This window comes from Penicillium rubens, assembly GCF_028828025.1.
Source record: "Penicillium rubens strain IBT 27055 chromosome Unknown utg000001l_segment0_segment0, whole genome shotgun sequence".
Lineage (NCBI taxonomy): Eukaryota > Fungi > Ascomycota > Eurotiomycetes > Eurotiales > Aspergillaceae > Penicillium > Penicillium rubens.
The window spans coordinates 651,970-671,009 of NW_026890599.1; the positions used below are offsets into that span (position 1 = coordinate 651,970).

Below are 19,040 nucleotides of genomic sequence, written 5' to 3' on the forward strand. Positions count from 1 at the left end.
TCCACACTATCAACCCTAATCCAGTGAACAAGCCTCCCGAGGTCGGTGGCTACATCCTCCAACTCGAATATATTGGACCCACTACGCTCAGATTATCTTCCCCAACCGCTTGACCGCAAGATTAAGAAGTGTTTTCTAGCGCTCCGCGCCCAGCGCTATCTGCCTCGGGGCCAAAGCACTTGAGGGACATGCTTGGACCGAATGTTCTCTGCGCTGGTCTGCAGCTTGAGATACACAGGGGTATAAAGGTATACATCAACAGCAATCGCTGTGTAAACTATAGGGAGCGCGTGTAGTTGGACCCTTCATAAAATAATGTACGCATCCAAAGCATGCCGAGCTCCTTATAATACGCTGGGAAGAGGCTGAAGTGGCGAATACGAACCTTTTGACCACAGAATAGGGAAACAACTGCGGTATCTATGTAGAATTCGGTGATATAGTAGCTTTGAGATACTCTGGATCTTTGGACCTGATTTATAGGCCTCGAACTGGTATTTTCCGCTACTATTCCAACCTTGGAAGGTTTCCTACTCCCTTTCTCAACAATATAAGCCCAAGAGAGCGGAGAGCAAGGCGGTCAACATGCTGGAAAAACAATACTCCGTCGCGGCAACCAAGCCCTTTCCCAAAAGGGTAAAAACAAAACAAAACAGCCGTGCTTTTGCCATTTCAACAGGGACTCTGAGCATTGATGCCTTTGCAGGAAAAGCCTTCCCAAAAGAAATGTGTTTACGAACACTGCGTAGTCATAGCTTTAAACAATCCCATTGCTATAGGGAAAAAGGAAATTAACTGGAAATGTTGTAATTGTTGTAATTCCATCCCTTGAGGCTGTTTCTGAGCTCGGTCACATAGCCCTACGTAAAATCGCGTGGCCTCCGAGGAATTCAACATAGTTCGGATAATTTGTTGTATATGTTGAGCCGCATCGAGAGATTCAGAGATTCAGACATCCCTCTCATTCGTTTGCTTATTCGCATTGCCAAATTTTGTTTTTGATGTGATGGCCACGTCGAGTGATGCAGGAAGCGTTGGCGCCGATCCTTAGCTCCCACTCTTCTCTTCCAAACAAACTCCCGAGTCAGACTCAAGTTCTCCCGCACTTCCAAATTTTTGCTTTGCGAGTTGGTTTTTGTTTGGATTATCTTTGTCTTTGTCTTTGTTGTGTTTTTTTTTCTTTGGATTTGGTATCTGAGTACCCTCCACAGCACTGAGCGCCTGAGGCCTCAGTGCAACACTTGTCAAACTAATATGACCTGGCAGTTGACTCTCAACCGCGAGAACTTGTCCATCTAGGATTAATCCGGCAGATCGACCCAGGTTGTAGCTAGTCGTTCGACCGACGCTGCGCTTCGCTGCACAGCGTGCATATATATATTAACACGATCGTCGCTCCGGGCTAATCCAACATGGACGACGGTCCGCCACCGCCGCCGCCACCTCACGGCGAAAATCCCCATACGACTCAAGGCGAATATCGCAAATCCTCGGACCTGCCGGATGGGAACTACGACATCTTTATCGTCCCACCTCACTCTGCTGGCTCGGGTTTCCTTTACCTGCCGTCCCTGCAGTGCAACCGAAACAGTTTCCTAGCAGGTGTCGCAAGCACACTCGTCGCATGTTTCGTGTGGTCGTACATCTCCCCGATTGTGAAAGCATGGTATCTAGCCACGGTCGCTAGCGGCAGTGGTACGGGTATGGCGGTACTGGCGATCGGGGTGGGTGTGGCTGGATGGCTTTTTGGCTCCATTCAGTCCACCAGCTCAGGAGACAATAAAGGCAATGGCGGCGCTCGAGGTGGACGATTCGGATTTGGCGGCTTTGGTGGTGGTTCTGGGGGCCCAGGCGACCCTGGAGGCCCGGGTGGCCCTAGGAACGCCGGTCCCAACACCAATCAATATTCGTCGGGTGCGAATTATGGCGGGAACGGGGCAGGTCAGCAAAGGCAGCAGGGAGGAAATTTTGGTGGAGGACAACCTCACGGCAACCAATATTCCGGTAATCAACATGGCTCTGGTACTCCTCCAAACTCTGATAATAACAAACGTGAAAAGGAGGAGGCAGAAAAGCGCGCTAAAGAAGAGCGAGCCAAGGAGGAGCGAGCTAGGGAGCAACGTGCTAAGGAAGAACGTGCTCGTGAAGAGCGTGCTAGGGAGGAACGTGCTAGAGAGGAGCGCGTTAGAGAAGAACGAGCTAAGCAAGAGCGTGCTAGAGAGGAGCGAGCTAGAGAGGAGCGAGCCAGAGAAGAGCGCATCAAGGAGGAGCGGGCTAGAGAGGAACGGGCCAAGGAACGGGCTAAGGAAGAAGCCGAACGGGAGCGAGCAAGAGAAGAAACGAGACGCAAAGAGGAGCTACGCCGAAAGATGGAGGAGTTCAAGCGCAAGCGTGATGCAGAGGCCAAAGAAAAAGAGAAAAAGCGCGAGCGCGAAGCAATGGAAAAGGAATTACAGGAACGGCGCGAGCAACTCGAAAGGGAGATGGCCGCTGCGAGGGCCGCTGCAGAGAAGGAGGCACGCGAGCGACTGGAGAGGGAAGCCGCAGAGGCCCGCGAGAGACAAGCAAAGGCCGAAGCTGAGGCAAAGGCCAAGCTCGAAAAGTTGGAGGCAGAAGCCAAAGAGAAGGCCGCCAAAGAAGCTGCCGAGAAAGAAGCTGCCGCAAAGGCCGCTGCCCAAAAAGAAGCCATGGCCAAATTTGCGGCGCTCAAGGAAGCAGCAAGCAAGAAATACGCCGAGAAGAAGGCGCAAGACGCAAAGAAAGAGGCCGCTGCCAAATCACCGCCGCCCAAGCCAGCTAGTACTAGCAATGTGCCTCGTACCCCTTCTCCCAAGAAACCAGCGCCCTACTCAACCGCCAAAACCGCCAACGAAGACGATGCTTATTCCTTTCGCCCCTATGACCGACCACGACGCCCATATGCGGCTGGCTCGGTGTACTCCGAGTCTTCATATACACCTTCGAACTCTACTGCGCGCACAACACCTCCCCCCTCACATCGCAGTACATATTCTACCAAGGATCCAGATAAGATCGTGATCCAAGGTGTATACGCCTTCAACAACGCCTTTATGAAGACCCCAGTGGCGCAACTTGTCTCAGGCCAAGGCATGATCACCGATGGGTTAGTGCTGCGCATCACAACGGAAGGCCTCTTCATCGACGACGACCTACGCGGCATCGGCCAGCGCGAGTGGGACGTCAAGGCCTGGACCCTTAAGCTAGCGGAGGTGTGGTGCCCACAGGTAAACGCCGCTTCATCCGCCAAAACTGCGTCCAGCAACCCCTTCTCTTTCCGTCGTGGGAACAATGTTCCCACTAACGAAGAATCAGAGGCCTTTCTCGGTAACTTGCTTAAAGTATGCAAGAATACTTGCCGCCTAGCTTCGCCCAGTGCATGCTTCGCTCGCAGCGCTACTGCCAGCCATGATGGTGGCCCTGTTCACCCGCCTCAGGCGGAGTTCCGTGGGTTGCACATTCTCCGCGCCAGTGTTCGTGACCAAGAAGGCAAGAAGTATGTCTTTGTGCTGCAGGATACTGAGGCCTGGAAGGTCGCTATCGGTCTCCAGCGCCTCCGGGGTGGTGCTCTGGTCCGCGCGCTGGGTGTGTCTGCTCTGCCGGTCCCTGAATGCAAAACTATGCTCAGTGCTCTCGGTTATGTTTGACTGAAGACTTGTTATGCCAGCGTTTTTGTTGCTTTTCTTGCATCTTTTTATTCACCGCTTGTCTCTATACGCCCCTTCTTGTGTTCGATTCGCCTTGGACGTCATCACTCATTAGCGGCGGAGTTTGCTTTATGCTCTTCTGTCCGGTATATCCATTCGCTATCCTTGTCTTGTTCACCCCTTTTTTTTTGAGATTCCCCTGGTTTATTTGTCTTATATTTATTAGTACAGTTGTTTCGAGCATGTTGAGGAGAAGTACATACATTACGATTGCTTATATATTTTTTATGAATACACAGCGTGACCAACCCTTCCATATATTCCTCCATTTCATAGGGGTAGAGGAACGAAGCAGAGATAGTATATTCGGACATCAGTGAAATTCATCCTGAGAAAGACTTCCAGTAAAGAGTCCAAACCCAGTTCCCAAATGTGAGCGTCAGAAGACAATGCCACCATGTAGCTACGAAGTATACGAGAATGAACTATATCTGAGAGTGAATGTCTGTTTTATGAGTGTCATCCAGGCGTATACACCGCATACATATATGCTTTTGTATGACTATGTGGAAACAAGAATAACAACCTCACAAAGTATATCAAGAGCCAGGACATGCGAATCAAGTCTCTCTAAGTCAAAAGTCAAAATCAAAGTCAAGAGCGAGACTCAAGAGAAGAACAAGACAATAGATGAACGCCCGAAAACGGTTGATCGGATGTAGTCTTCTGTACACATGGACTCTAAAAGCCATCGTCCATAAATGCACTGTTCTCGTAGATTCATTCCAGATTGCAGCACTCATATACAAAATCCTCCGAAACAAGCCACCGTGGTGAAAGAGGAAAGGGGGGATAGAAAAGATTAAACCGGAGTGGGAAAAAAAATCAAATCTATCATATCGGGAATCATATGGCGTCTCCGTAGAAACAAAAAAAATCGTGATATGGCAGGGGGCAAAAAAGTGAAATCCCAATATCCAACAGATCAATGTGTAAGATATCGAGGTGCAACTCCAACTCCGGTCGAAGACATGCAATTCCTGATTTTGAGGTTCGTCATCTTTGGACGAAAAATGAAAGAATCGGTCGTGGTATCGAGTAAATAGAATGGGTTAGACGGCTTCATCTAGAACGAAAAGCCGGCTCCGGGACCACCGAAGGGGTTGCCGCCGTGAGAATGGCCACCAAAGCCACCGCCGCCGAAGCCACCGCCGCCGAACGAAGCACCACCGAACGAGGCACCTCCGAAGCCACCTCCGCCGTTCATCATGTCTCGGAGAATATCGGGATTGATACCGCCGAACCCATGCATACCGCCATGCATGCCGCCAGGCATGCCCTCCCTCAATTCGTCACCGTTATCATAAGCAGCACGTTTCCTGGAAATAAAATTAGCTTTGCATCGAAAGTTGAAAATTGTGGCGGGCTTACTGAGAATCAATCAAGGTCTCATAGGCTTCACCGATTTCCTTGAACTTTTCATCGCCGGCTGCACCGTCGCGGTTCTTATCTGGGTGGTATAGAATGGCGAGCTTGCGGTAGGCCTTCTTGATTTCTTGATCGCTGGCATCCTTGCCGACTCCCAAAATCTTATAGTAGTCTTTGCGCTGGGCCTTCTTCAGCTCGAATTCAGCTTCGTGGATCTCCTCCGCAATGCCAGGCTCGTTGGGGTTGTTCTCAGCAACGCTCTTATAATCACGAACAGCCTCCTCCCAGTTACCGGCCTTGCCGTGGGCCTTGGCACGGCACTTCATAGCCTTGATATATCCGGAGTCAAGACGGAGAGCTTCAGTGCAGTCCTCAATGGCAGAATCATACTCCTTCAGGTTGATATAAGCCTGAGCACGGTTACCCAGAATCTTGGCATTCATATCCTTGTTGGAGGGATCAACTTCGAGAGCCTGGGCCCAAAGTTCGATAGCACGGTGATAATCCTTGGCCTTGAAAGCGTTGTTTCCTTCTTCCTTTGTGCGAGCCAATTTCTGCACAATGCGTAGCAGCTTAATGGCCTGCTTCATGTCTGGGTCCAGCCCGAGGCACATCTTCAGGAGCTTCTGCGCCTGCTCGGACTCACCGAGGGCATAGAAGGCACGGGCACGGATCATCATCGCATCCGGGTCTTGGCTGTTCTCGCGCAGCAAGCTGATCGCAATATCCTGCGCCTTGCCTAGGGAGTTGACGTTATCCAGTCTCAGATGGGCCTCAGCGGCCAAAAGTGTCCACTTGCGGGGCTCCTTGACACCTTGTCCGAGCCCTTGTCGTGCCTGGTCGAGACAATAGATCACCATCGAGAGACCGCGGTCTTCTGCTATTGTCTGTTCGGCTTGTGTAACGAAGCGCAGCATCTTCTCTGCGGCTGCCCGGTCAGTGGCGGTCGCCGGTGGCTGGATGCGTGACAGCACCTCCAGGGCCTCTTCGGGTCGACCCAAACTCGTCAGAATCTTCGCCCATCGGTGCATGATCTTTGGGTTGTTAGGATCGAGCTCGTTGGAGCGCTGAACATCCTCAAGCGCATTCAAAAATTGTTTAGCGGACATATAAGCGGCCGCTCGGTTAGAGAGATAGGCCGATGAGTTCGGATTGATCTCGATGGCTGCAGTAGACAAAAATCATCAGTGACCCTGGTCAAGGCTAATTCATGAAACACGGCGCCGCTGTGAGATAAAAGAGTGCATACCCTTGTTGTATTCCTCGATGGCTCGTCGGTAGTTGCCATCCTTGAAAAACTTGTTTCCGGCCAGCTTGAAGGAGTCGGCCTCGTCGGCAGAGGCTGAGTTCGGCTGGTGCGGTGGCGGGGTCGGACTTCGCTCCTCAGTGCCATTCACGCCATTATTCTGAGGTCCCTGGGAATCAATATCCATGGAGCTCCGCTGATCTTCGTTAGATGCTGCCATGGCGGACAATCGACGGCGTAGCTCGTCGGGTGGGAGATTGAGTGGGTGTACGTCCTGGTCTCGCGAAGACCGGGCAAACTTGAAATTGGCGGTGGGTCTCGAATTCGAAGATGACCGACTGTGGGAGAAATAGGACTGTTTGGAAGATTTGGAGGGTTTGGTGGGGGAGGACTTGGAGGGAGATTTGGTAGGTGATTTAGTTGGGGATTTGGAGGTCGGCTTCGGAGATGGGGGAGTGCGCGAAGCGGAGAAGGAATTTCGGGATGAACGTATATCAGGCTTGTTCTTCTCTGTCTTCTCCTTGTCCTTGTCCTTTTTGAAGATGTGGGTGAGTTGGACCATTGGGGGTGGGGAGGGCCTTTTTTTTTTTTTTTTTCCTAATCGAAGGCGGTAGAATCGGGGAGATTTCCAGGTATGAACCACGGATGGGGGAAGGACTTGGGAATATCAAATTTGGACTTTTGCAACTCTTCAATGTTGCAAAGGACTTGACAGATATTCGATTCAAGTCTGCCTCTCACTTTCTCATCTCTGACATATTAATATATCAGAAAATATTAGAGAAGAAAAAAAGTTAATCGCCTTTGGTAAGGTGCTTGATGCCGGGGTGAAAACTAGACCGAGAAATCCGTCGGGCATGTCCTCTTATAATATAATTTTTTTTTTCTATTCTATCATATTATCCCATCCTTTTCTACTGGCTGGCAATTAATTCAGAGGCTGGAGAGCTGCTGGTCTGTGTTAGCGCGCAAAAGAATTGGAGCAATGGAGTCATTCATTCCTTGACCGGGATCGATGCCCAGCCGCGAGGGGGGGAGAAAAAAAAAACAAGTGGTTCGAGAATCTTCCATCTTCTTATTATCGGCCTGTAATCCTATTGCCCCCTCAACGGAACCTGCAGGGGTGGTTAGCGAGGCTGTCGATAACTCGCGGTGGAGCGGTGGATCCAATATGCAGTTTGCTAGTTTGCTGGATGAGTGACAGGCATAGAGCAGCGCCGTGACTGGCATCACAGAGAGGGGAACCCCTGCATCAGGGTTCTCACCTGGAGATTACTCATATTAATCTTGTCTGGACCAATCCAGCTACATCTCGGCTCTCCATGCGGGGGTATACTTATACAACGTATCGAGTGCAAAGTCTTAGCTCCACTGGGTCTTGTCTGGTATAATCAGTACAAATGTCTCTTGTGGCCGAAACATACGTGAAACGCCGGTCTTACAGTGCATCACATAAGTCTGGATTACAAAAAGGAGCTGAAAAATAGGACTAAAGTGAGGCAAGTTGAAAAATGAGTATTATAGAGCCTACTGTACTAAGAAGCTCGAAGGAGCTATAAAGGAGGTCCGGAGAATGGTTAGAGGGCCAGAGAAGTATAATATCAGAACGACAGACTTTTTGGTAACTCCAAAGCTATTTCATCGTATAAAACTATGGCCTCTATCAGAGCTACCTCGTTGTCATGGCTCCCGGCTCCTACAGAATTTCCGCTGTTAATCATTTCGTCGTCGGATTTTATAGAACAATTATATTGGCGCGTTAGCACAGAAATATCGAGAGCAGTCTCTCTTAGATGAATTTGATATTCAAATTGATAGTGGAGATGGGCCCGTTGAGGACCCCTGTTCCGTTCCCGGTAGCGCATTTCCGCCAACATTGATGGAAAAGCCAATATTAAGAGGGACCAATAGCAGGTGAGCTGCTTAACGGCTGATACAACAGTGGGGAAAATAAGACAAGGCACCATAGAGATATAGAACATCGGCTAAGGCTCCAATTCCAGTAAAAGAAACTGGGATTACGGTCATTCTGTTCCATCGTCTCACAAAAGATATAATAATAACTCATACTACCAAGCCGACCTCGGAAAGGATAGGCTGGATGCTTCCATCTAGAACAGAAAGCCGCCGTGACTAGAGAACACGGTGGGTGTTTTATACTCTTGAAACAGGCGAAAGGATGCGAACTACAATTCTATAAGGCTATAGATATGAGAAACACCACTTTGCAGTCATGATACCCCTGAGCGAGAGGCTACCCGACCCAAGAGTCAGACAGTCTGGGATCAAGCCAGGTGGATGTTATCCCCCCTTTCTCTTATAAGCGGTGCCCATGTTTTTCCACAGAAAACTGGTTCAAAGAAAAGTCAAAACTGCCTAATGCCTATTCGTTCGTATTATTCATAGATGAGCGAGTCAGGCCCTCGATCGATATATTCTCATGACATATCAGGAAAGTTACAGCTTTAACCAAACAAAGTGGTATCACGCTCAATCACCTCCAATTCTGCGGTTCTCATGCATTCTTCGAGCTGTTGCAACCCATCTGGAAACCCGATCATCGCCTAAATCTGGGTCATGTGTCTGACTAAGTCTGTGTCCATCATAGGACGGGGTCTGTCTCAGCAAATTCTCCCGGCAAAGACGATTATTGTATTCGAGGTGCTCGTCAAGACGTTGAAACATGTCTTGCCATGGTGAAATGGGCGAAATTGGAGAGACCGGTGATCGAGAAGACGCTATATCATCTCGCGGCCGAGAATCAGGTGTGCGAGGTATATATATTTCCCCAACCAACCATTTCTTTTCATCCTCAAGCCAAGTGAGGGGCACACAGCTCCGCGGTCGCACGGGGGGACGTGGAGTGTGTTGTATACGTGGGCGCATCTCGCGTCCACGCGGATCACAGTCGGGAGACACTTCGTTCGGCGGAGGCCTCGTACGTCTACGGGCCGAAGCCCGCTTTATATTGCCATCGATTGTGGACAGGTCGAGTGGCCAGTCCTGTAGTGTGTTACGATGCTGTGTTGGCGAGATACCGTCCGTTGAAGCGGGTCTCGGTGGTAGAGGTTTTGAGAACAAATGTTGAATGGAAGCACGCGACTGTGTACGAATACGAGGGGTCGTCGTATCTGGCGGAACAATGAATCTTGGATTGACTATCGGCGCGCCCTCGAGGGACGAGAGATCCATGAGAGGATAATCGAGATCCGGGGGTGGTTTGAGAGACTCGCGAGTTCGTCGCTGGGATAGACAGAAAAGCATTGTGCGGTAGAACAGGGATTTGGATAAGTAGATCATATATATGGCTTGATACACTATCTTTAGACACGAGTTATATTAACTTTGGAGGGGTTCAATAGTGGACCGTCACGGAGGGCTCGTATCCAAGCGAGATTCGAATAGTACTTAGAATAAAGGGGTCCTAGGGCGGATAGGTCTTAAAGGGCATCAACTCTTCCCCGGATATGAGAATATAACACATACTAATTATGCAGCTTATACACAAAGAAGGGCAAATCAAGGCAGATTCAGAGGGGCGCAGTGGGAAGGATACCCTTAGGGCCAAAAAATCAACAACCGATGATCTTTCATTGTTCTTGTCCATCGGGCATCCCGAAGTCAACACTGAAAATCAATTGCCCGAACGCGAGATTGTACCGCTCCTTTTCAGGACAATGGTCACGGAGTCCCATAAGGATAAAAGAAGGATATCAAGAGAATCCCACCATAATCCCAAATTGATTAGTCTGCTCAGAATACAATTTGGGGTCCGAACGCATTCACACAAGGGGTCACGCATTTTCTCATTCTCACTGCAATGGACTCAACTGAGTATGATCGTTCCCAATGTGTTTTATCTAGAAGAGCAGTAGAAACGCCAAGCCTGCCGAGATACTTCCAAGATTCGTATATCACAATTCAGAAGGCGTCACAGGTCCACAATACCCGTATTTCAGGGTTCGGACACGATATTTGTTGAGGCGTGAGAGTAATCGCGGGTATCATAGTACATCTCTTTGAATCTTTTCTTCTTTCCCTCTGAATGGAAGTGTAATGGCATTCAAAGACACTCGATTCTACCGTTCGATCAAGGAACAAGCCGACCTCGGGTGCACTGAGCTCAGAAATAGTGGGGCTGTCTATTTTTGGCGGCCAATCGTTTACTATAGACAGTTTTTATACCCGTGTGTCCGGAGTACATAGGACAGGAATGCTCGCTTATATGGTCTTGATATATCTATTCTAGTGTCCAGCAGTCCTTTTCAGATGTCTTCTCAGATATTCTTTTATGCATCTTTTTCCTAGAGATATTCTCTCACTTATTGATGTTGTTGCTACATGTAGAATATAGGCGAAAGCGGCTTGACATGTGCGGAACGACTTTTCCATGCATAACCTTCCATGATATTGTAGTTATTTGTCTTGTACTCCATACTCTATTCATGAAGACACCGAGCCCGCAAGGGTGGGGAAGGGAGACACTATAATAGACTCATCTGTGGCAGCAAACTACGAAGAATGTGCGGGGAGGTCGAGGGGAATGTTAATTATAATTGCCATTAACTTGGAAAAGAAACAGTATTAGGCACTACCTTGACCGGTGTCATGTGGACTAGACACTAACTTGAACTCTGTGTATACCTAAGACATTGTTAGTACATATAAAGTCAATATACATCGATTGTAAGACTCTAGCTGTTCAGACTCAAGCATAGTTCAGCACCAATAGTCGTTGCTTGGATTAAGCAGTTGAATTTGAATTTCGACATTCAGCCTTCCAGTTGCCTTTGCAATTGTAACTTGTGCAATATTCAGCCCTAGGAAGTACAAGAACCGAGGTCGCATATGGGATCAGGATCAGGGGCACGGGCAAGGGCAATAAACACTCGAATTTCCCACCAGTAATACGTACCTGATTACGATGGGCAATACTAGTAGGATGGAGATACAAATGCTCAAAATGAACTTGTCCACATGAGAAGAGGTCTAAAATTATGGGATTATGAATGTGTAAAAGTGATACATTCCAAATAGGCTACAGGCGCTGGAGAGAGGGAGAATGTGAAAAGCTGTCATGGTTTACATTAAGGTCGTGCTCAAGCCACCAAGCGAGCTTCGCACAACTCCGAAGCTATCCAGGAGAGCCCGAGAAGAAATAAAAGGGAATATGTATATCAAAAAAGCAAAAAAGGGATAGACATATCCAGTCAGAAAGCAACAATTGTTAAAAGTAGATCACCAGAAACCCTAAATAACACAATTCTGTTCTCGCAACACCTCTAATCAACCACTCCAGTTCGACACAGGAACTACGCCAGGCTTAGACCCAATGGATCCAACTAGGTGTAGCAGTGCATCAGAGATCCGGAAGAAGTCGTTTACAGGAAGAAAGCGGCAACGGCGGCAGCACCGGCGAAGCCGAGGGAGCCGCTGAGGGTGGCGCCACCGTTGAAGGCAGGGGAGGAGGTGGCGGGGGAAACAGAGGCAGTGCCAGTGGCAACTCCCTTGCTGCTGGAGGGAACGTGGGGGACACCACCGGTGGGGCCGTGGGGGACGTTGCTGCCAGCGGGGGTGGTGGCAGTAACGGGCACGGTGGAGTAGATAACGGTGGGCACGCAGGTGGTGACGGCAATCACGCTGTTGGAGACCACGGGGGTGCCAGCAGGGGGAGCGGGAGCGCTGGGGGCGCTGGAGGGAGCGCTGGGAGCGGGAACGCTGGGAGCCCAGGTGGGGACGGAGGACCAGGCAGGGGTCTCGGAAGACCAGGCGGGGGTCTCAACGGAAGAGGCGGGGGTCTCAGCGGAAGAGACGGGGGCCTCGCCAGCGGGGGAGGTGACAGCGGCGGGAACGCTGGAGGGGGTGGTGCTGCCAGTGGGCTCAACACCGGCACCGCTGTTGCCGGGGCAGTCGGTGACAGTAGGAGCGCAAGAGGTGATGGTCACCTCATCGGTCTCGTAGACGGTCTGGTCGGCGCCGGGGGCGGCAATGGCAAGGCCGGCGAAGAAGGCAATAGTGGCAGTAGTGAAACGCATTTTGAATGTTATGTACGAAAGACGTAAAAAGTGATGTTCAAAAAGGTATATATAAAAGCGTAGCTTTTGAAAGAGAGTGAGTGTTTGTTTAAAGAGTGGAAGACCGAAGTCGAGAGAGAGTGACTGGAATTTGCGAAGAATGTACTTGGAGAGAAGAAAGAAACAAAAAGCGCACGGGGGAGGCAGGGGGCCTTTGTATGAACAGGGAGATTAGTGTCGAGATCAGCAGCCACTTGCTTTCTGGTTGTTTTGGCCCTAAAAAAAGGGGAAAAGAACAAAGACCAAATTGTACTGGGTACTTAATCCACCACTAACCCACACCGCAACCTGCCATGTACCCGGAACTTGACCCTCGCACAAGCCTTCATTTATTCAATTCTATTCAATTCTATGATTGGATCAGATGTTAGGGGGGGGGGGTTTGTTTCTCATTACCAGGTTGGTAATTTTGACCCAGTGTTTCTAGCGCTAACTTTTGACGATCGTTCTAGATATTGGAGACACCCTTTACGGAGTATACTCTATAGAGTATAGTATACATCATCAAACTTCCTATAAGATGTACATACTAGGACTTAGACTGCAATACATAAAATCTACAATTTCTACCTCTTCTCAGATATGTTTTTCTTTTCTCTCTGATGTTTCAGACCGCAACGCCGATCCACTACCCGTTCCTGTCGTCCCAGTTGTTGGCATTTCCCCGTGGGTCTCTTCTCATCTCCACTTACCCCTGAACAGCCCGCCATTTATTTCGCCAAGAGAACGTATTGTGTATGTTATAAGGACAAATCCACAATGATGTGCACTGGACTTGCGAAATGGGATTGGTCCTTACTCCGGAAGTTCATCTTAACATGGAATCCAAACCTTTTCTCTTTCTTTGTCGGAGCGAAGCGCCGAGACACTCTTTGTATTATTACTTACTATGTACGGAGTACTCCGTACTGCCTTTACATTAGTACATTTTAACTATTATTACCGATTTCTGTGGCTCATTATTTATGGAACTGTACTGTGTCCTCCGGGCCACTGAGTATATCGTCGTCCGAGACTTTGTTTTATACGTTGACCATGTATCCTGGCATAGGACAACTGCTGTTTCTTACTATTCTCCCCATCGTGTACGGAGTACGGAGTAACCAGTGTAACATTATAACTCGGCCGATTTTAGTAGAAACAAGCCGGTAAACCTGGAGAACGCCACACCTCAACTTCCTGCGAATTGCCCCCGCAACGGGATCCTTGGAAGGTCTCGCTTCATGCCATAACGGCTAGACCGCATTGTTTTACTTCTGGGTCCAGTGCTTGATGATGCTTGCATCTTCCCCCTGTGCTAGGCAATGTGAGAGAGACAATGCCCAAGCGCATTTTTAGAAACTAATCTCGGGATCTGGCCGTGTGATTGGGTGTCCCTGACATGGCGCATATGCAGTAATTTTGAGTCGGTTACTCCGTACACCACTCGAGCTGCACAGTCGATTTTACTTTCTGTCTGCGAAATATGTACGGAGTACTCCATACCCTAAAATCGGTATCCTTACAAGTAGTACAATATGGTTGGAGCCTGCAGCATCAAAGCGTGTCGATCTTCATCCTGTTCCTGAGTCGAGACTTTGGATCACACTTTCAAAGCGGTTCAACCGCCAGGGCAAGCCAGGGCACGTACTCGTACACCTGGGCAGTCTAGTCCAGGAAACAATATGCGTGGTGTAGCCAATTATCATTTACTCCGCAGTCCCTATGTCCTTGACTTTCGACCAATTCGTTGTCCCGACTCCATGATAGGGGTTATTCGCACCAAGCTGTTTCCGTCGACCTCGTGGCCAGGACTCCACATGCCGCTATTGAATTTTTGCTCTTCGTGGTCCCTTTTTCAATAGATCGGGACTATTCTATAACGTGCTTTGTATGGTATGGTACCCTTATCAACCCCATACTCATCTTTGGTACTATCTTTAGCCACAATTAGCTTTGTGGGATATAATTATTGGTGGGGATGTGTTTGATATATATAGCCTAACGTTCAGCCGTATTTTCAATGATAGGGGTGTTCGTGGGATAATGATTCAGGTGGACCTGGACCTTTTCCGGAGTTCATCCTCGCCTATCGCGTGGGATTTCCTTGACCTTCCTCATTTGACCTCAGTAGTCTCTCTCTGATGCTCAGGGTAGGGAGTTTTCACCTTAATTCACCGCTCATAACGCATTCTAGGCTTGGAAATATCCTACTTCCAGGCATCTCTTGACATTCCCTGCCCATTGCGCGTTGCCGCGAGCAAGAGACAGATATCACATCGGCCAAGTGAAGAGATTCATGACATCCAAGTCGACTTTCTACTGCTCAATGGCCCCCTGGACCTTCATATGATAAATATAAGTTTTTCAAGGTTGTTCCCAGTCACAAAGAAGGTACTGACAGGTCTATGTTGTAGAATGATGTCTTTGGCGCCCAAGGCATCAATTCCGTGTTGATGCAAGACTCCATCACATCGCCTAGTCGACTGCAGCTTCGATTTCATGTGATCGCCATCTACAATCACGTATCTATCACCCTACCCGACCGATCAGCATCGACGCGTCATTTTTTTTTTTTTTTTAAGCGCTGATGACACAAGCGAGCGGCACCAAGAAGAACAATGAACTCGTTCGATTCATTCCTGTCGAATAATAGTACTTCGCATGGAGTCCAGGTACACAGCGTACGCGGAGTCATTTTTTTTTGGTACCACAATGGGCTCGGTGGTACCGTGTAATTCAAGACAGCACTTGTAGGTGCTCGTGCGGTATAGCCTGTTTTGAAAGGATCGAAGAAAAACAGTTGGCTGCTTTGCACGCTGCCTTTCAAATGCGTTACAAATTTCTCAATTACCATGGATCGATGATTGCCATGACCTTTGATTTGTTTTATTGTCATGTTAAAGGGACAGTGAGACTGAAGCAGGGCTGTATCTCCCATTTCATCTAACCTAGGAATACATCATCGGGGTTATTGGTATAAACAAGCTTTCTAAAGACAAACACACGATTTCGTCAGACATTTCCATGATATCACCTCCTCTATATTAGCTAGGTGAAACATTATGCAAGATCAACTATTCCGCCGATAGAGCCTATGTTTTCCGTATATATTTAGATCTACTGCGTACATTCTCAAGCTTCCTGGACTTTATATCCAAATTGGATCGAGATTTACCGTCTCAGATGAACTCAATTTGAGATATCCACACCGGGGCTATTGTACTATTTATGTTGTACGATTGACCTCATATATGGGGCTTGGCATCGGCTCTCCGGCAGGAATCCGGTCTAATTTAAATCACATTGAATCCTTTGAATTGGGGAAACAGTATTCCTTACGGAGTAGAGACTGAAATGCTACTGGTGCGGATCGGCTAGGGCTTCCGGGCCCCATGTCATCATCGGGTCTCACTGCGTGGCCACAGATTTGGGCTAAGCCACACCCTTCCAAGGGATCGAATCGTAGCCTTGGAATTAGACGGGAATTAGCCCTGGATAGCCCCTCAATGACATATCTACCGTTAATCTACTCCGTAGTATTTTTTGATATATTGGCCCAATATAACTGGAAACTGAAGATTGCATCATAGAGTAAATTGCAAAGAAGTCGGTACTTCTGTAAGGCTGTCCAGCCGGGTCTGACCTCTATGGCCTGTGATAGGTCGTGTTCAGGTGGGGGACAGGTTTGAATGTGCTGGCAATGATGTCGACGCCACAGTTTGCCTGTAAGTGTACCCAGTTATTGCGGCTCCAAGGCAACAACGTAAGTTCCAAGGTTTAGTTACTTTTACGACGTTTGACAGAGAGATCTACTTTTTCTGATTTTGACTTTGAGCTCTATATGCATACCCTGGACATGTATATTGTCTGTAACTATACCTTTCACCTGTGGACTTCGACTGATATAAAAATCGAATACCTTGGAAAAAGGGGAAACATGAACCATGGTACTCGGGAAAATTCTCTGATTTCCCTGAATATAATGTTGTATACACAAAAAGAATTCGAGCATTTCGAACATCGAAAATTCACAATTGTCCATACTCCGTACATACAACATCGTAGACATGTGTTTCAGCTCAGGCGCTTTCTGAAACATCAAGGCCCCACCACCGCCCGACCCTCTGTGGTCGGCTGTGTCGCTCTATTAATATTCTCAACTACAACATTAGACAGTTTCCAAGTCCTACAAACTCTTTTGGAACTAGATCCTAAATACTTGACACTTAAGAAGTACGAAGGAATCCTCTATTTCTTATATTGTATATGGTGGAGTAACTGGTCACCTGCCGCATCTCTCGGTAACTTCCAACTCCACTCGTTTGTTCTTTACCTTATCTCTGCTTCTGCTTCTGCTTTTGCTTCTCTACTTCTGCCTTTGCCAGTACCTCTTGTCTTTGTTTCTACTTCTGTTCTGCCTTTCACATATTTCATTCGCTTCAACCCGCCTTTCCCCAGGTCTTTCCAAGGCAGAACTGGTCCAAGATCGACACTGTGGCTACTCTCGCAGATCCGAACGAGTTGTTCTTGCCTGGCGAAAGGCAAAACAATCTCGCCATGTCGTCCCCGGTTCCTCTCCTTCGTCCACCAGTTCCTGGCGCTCGCAACAATAATGGCAGCCCACGAGCCCCGAAGCTCACGTTAGGCATTCCCCCCTCCCCTAGCGCCAAACCCGTCAATGGCAATCCCGCCCCCGCCCAAGTACCTCAGATCCAAACCCAACCCCAACCCCAACCTCAGCCTCGCTCGTCGGGTCGACCAGCACCCCCACGACTGCAGCTCGCGACTCCTATGGGCAGTCAGCAGAATGTATCCCAGCCAGCCCTTATGCCAAACGGTCGACCAGCCCCGCCCCCACTGAGTACAAATGGTCTGGGAGGTGGAGGTGCGCCCAGTCTACAAATCCAGACCAACGGACCAGCCTCTTCAAACCCTTCATATTCGACGATTAATTTCGCCATGGGCCTCCGACAGCCGGATGGCTCGTCGGATCCTTCATCGGCCATTAGTTCAGTGTACTCAGATCGCGAGAATGGGGATCGGGAGAACAATGTGAACGGCCTCCTCCCCGATCTGGACAAATTGAGTCTTGAAAAGGGCCGGCCCCTCGATGTGGACGATCTTGATGACGAAGGCTGGCACGCCGCTAGTGAACAGAATATGATTGTTGAACTGGGCAGTCTGGGTGAGGGTGCTGGCGGAGCTGTCACCCGATGCCGACTCAAGGAAGGAAATACCGTTTTTGCATTGAAGGTGCGTCGCTTTGGCTAGTCAATTTTTGCATACCTCCGCTCGGTGATAGAGGCTAACATTCCATCATAGATCATTACCACGGACCCCAACCCTGATGTCAAGAAACAAATTGTTCGTGAGCTTAACTTCAACAAAGACTGCGCTTCGCACCACATCTGTCGCTACTATGGTGCTTTCATGGACAAATCCACTGGCACCATCTCTATCGCCATGGAGTTCTGTGAAGGTGGAAGTCTAGACAGCATCTACAAAGAAGTCAAAAAGCTTGGAGGCCGCACCGGAGAGAAGGTCCTTGGCAAGGTGGCAGAAGGTGTCTTGAATGGCTTGACCTATCTCCACAGCCGAAAGATCATTCATCGAGGTATGGCGGACCATTGTCCCCCGGTATACATTGACCATGAGTGGCTAATGCTTTTCTAGACATCAAACCATCGAACATCCTCCTGTGCCGTGATGGTAAGGTCAAACTGTGCGACTTTGGTGTCAGCGGTGAATTCGGCACCAAGGGTGATGCCAACACCTTCATTGGTACTTCCTACTATATGGCCCCCGAGCGCATTACTGGTCAATCATACACCATTACATCCGATGTTTGGTCTCTTGGTGTGACTTTGCTGGAAGTCGCACAGCACCGATTCCCCTTCCCTGCTGACGGGACTGAGATGCAACCCCGTGCAGGGCTAATAGATCTCCTAACTTATATCGTCCGCCAGCCAATTCCCAAGTTGAAGGATGAGCCACAAAATGGCATTCGCTGGTCGGACAACTTCAAATACTTCATCGAATGCTGGTATGTACTTTGTCTTTGTAATTCTTATTTTCCTATACTAACTCGATTATCAGCTTGGAAAAAGAACCCCCTCGACGTGCGACGCCCTGGCGGATGCTGGAACATCCATGGGTGCAGGATATGAGAAACAAGAAGGTCAACATGGCCAACTTTATAAAGCAGGTGTGGGACTGGAAAGAGTAAACAAGTCCCCAAACACCCTTCCTGAGGGTGCTTTTATTGCTTTGCTGCATTTCTTTTGAGTAGTGGCTGGACCCCAAGGATTGACCTGGCTGTCAACAACTCAACCCCGTTTATCACGACTCTACTTCGTATCCATCTGCGTTTGTGCTTTCCGCTGGATCCCCCGGGCCGGAACTCGTGGGGCTCGACATTACTCTCATACCCCCTTATCATCAGCAAATCCATTTTCCCTTTTTCTTTTTCCGACACGAATATCATCGGCTACGCTTCACCTCCTACGATCCTTGATGGCCTGACATTCTTCATGCATCGCATACCCTTCGATCCTTTCTCGCCTTCTCCTTCGGTTCTCACTGTCTCCCTCATCTTCTTACAATGGACTGGTCTCTCTCCTTTATCTTTGTCTTTTTGTTGTCACA

General features: G+C 48.8%; 5 protein-coding genes across 5 annotated transcripts; 2 read left to right on the forward strand and 3 right to left on the reverse strand.

Annotated features, from left to right (window-relative positions):
- Positions 1–1,412: 1,412 nt before the first annotated feature.
- On the forward strand, positions 1,413–3,665 carry N7525_000277 (uncharacterized protein; the record flags this gene model as incomplete). Its single annotated transcript, XM_002558633.1, has 1 exon — positions 1,413–3,665. The coding sequence occupies one exon, from the start codon at positions 1,413–1,415 to the stop codon at positions 3,663–3,665; it is 2,253 nt and encodes a 750-aa protein (XP_002558679.1).
- Positions 3,666–4,791: 1,126 nt separating this feature from the next.
- N7525_000278 (DnaJ and TPR domain protein) lies at positions 4,792–6,901 on the reverse strand (the record flags this gene model as incomplete). Its single annotated transcript, XM_002558632.2, has 3 exons — positions 4,792–5,044; positions 5,097–6,258; positions 6,343–6,901. The coding sequence occupies 3 exons, from the start codon at positions 6,899–6,901 to the stop codon at positions 4,792–4,794; spliced, it is 1,974 nt and encodes a 657-aa protein (XP_002558678.2).
- Positions 6,902–8,829: 1,928 nt separating this feature from the next.
- On the reverse strand, positions 8,830–9,603 carry N7525_000279 (uncharacterized protein; the record flags this gene model as incomplete). Its single annotated transcript, XM_002558631.1, has 1 exon — positions 8,830–9,603. One exon carries the CDS (start codon positions 9,601–9,603, stop codon positions 8,830–8,832), a length of 774 nt encoding a protein of 257 aa, XP_002558677.1.
- A 2,117-nt stretch (positions 9,604–11,720) lies between these two features.
- N7525_000280 (GPI anchored serine-rich protein) lies at positions 11,721–12,374 on the reverse strand (the record flags this gene model as incomplete). Its single annotated transcript, XM_002558630.1, has 1 exon — positions 11,721–12,374. The coding sequence occupies one exon, from the start codon at positions 12,372–12,374 to the stop codon at positions 11,721–11,723; it is 654 nt and encodes a 217-aa protein (XP_002558676.1).
- A 4,578-nt stretch (positions 12,375–16,952) lies between these two features.
- On the forward strand, positions 16,953–18,621 carry N7525_000281 (dual-specificity mitogen-activated protein kinase kinase; the record flags this gene model as incomplete). Its single annotated transcript, XM_002558629.2, has 4 exons — positions 16,953–17,648; positions 17,718–18,009; positions 18,069–18,438; positions 18,492–18,621. 4 exons carry the CDS (start codon positions 16,953–16,955, stop codon positions 18,619–18,621), a joined length of 1,488 nt encoding a protein of 495 aa, XP_002558675.2.
- Between the last annotated feature and the right edge of the window lie 419 nt (positions 18,622–19,040).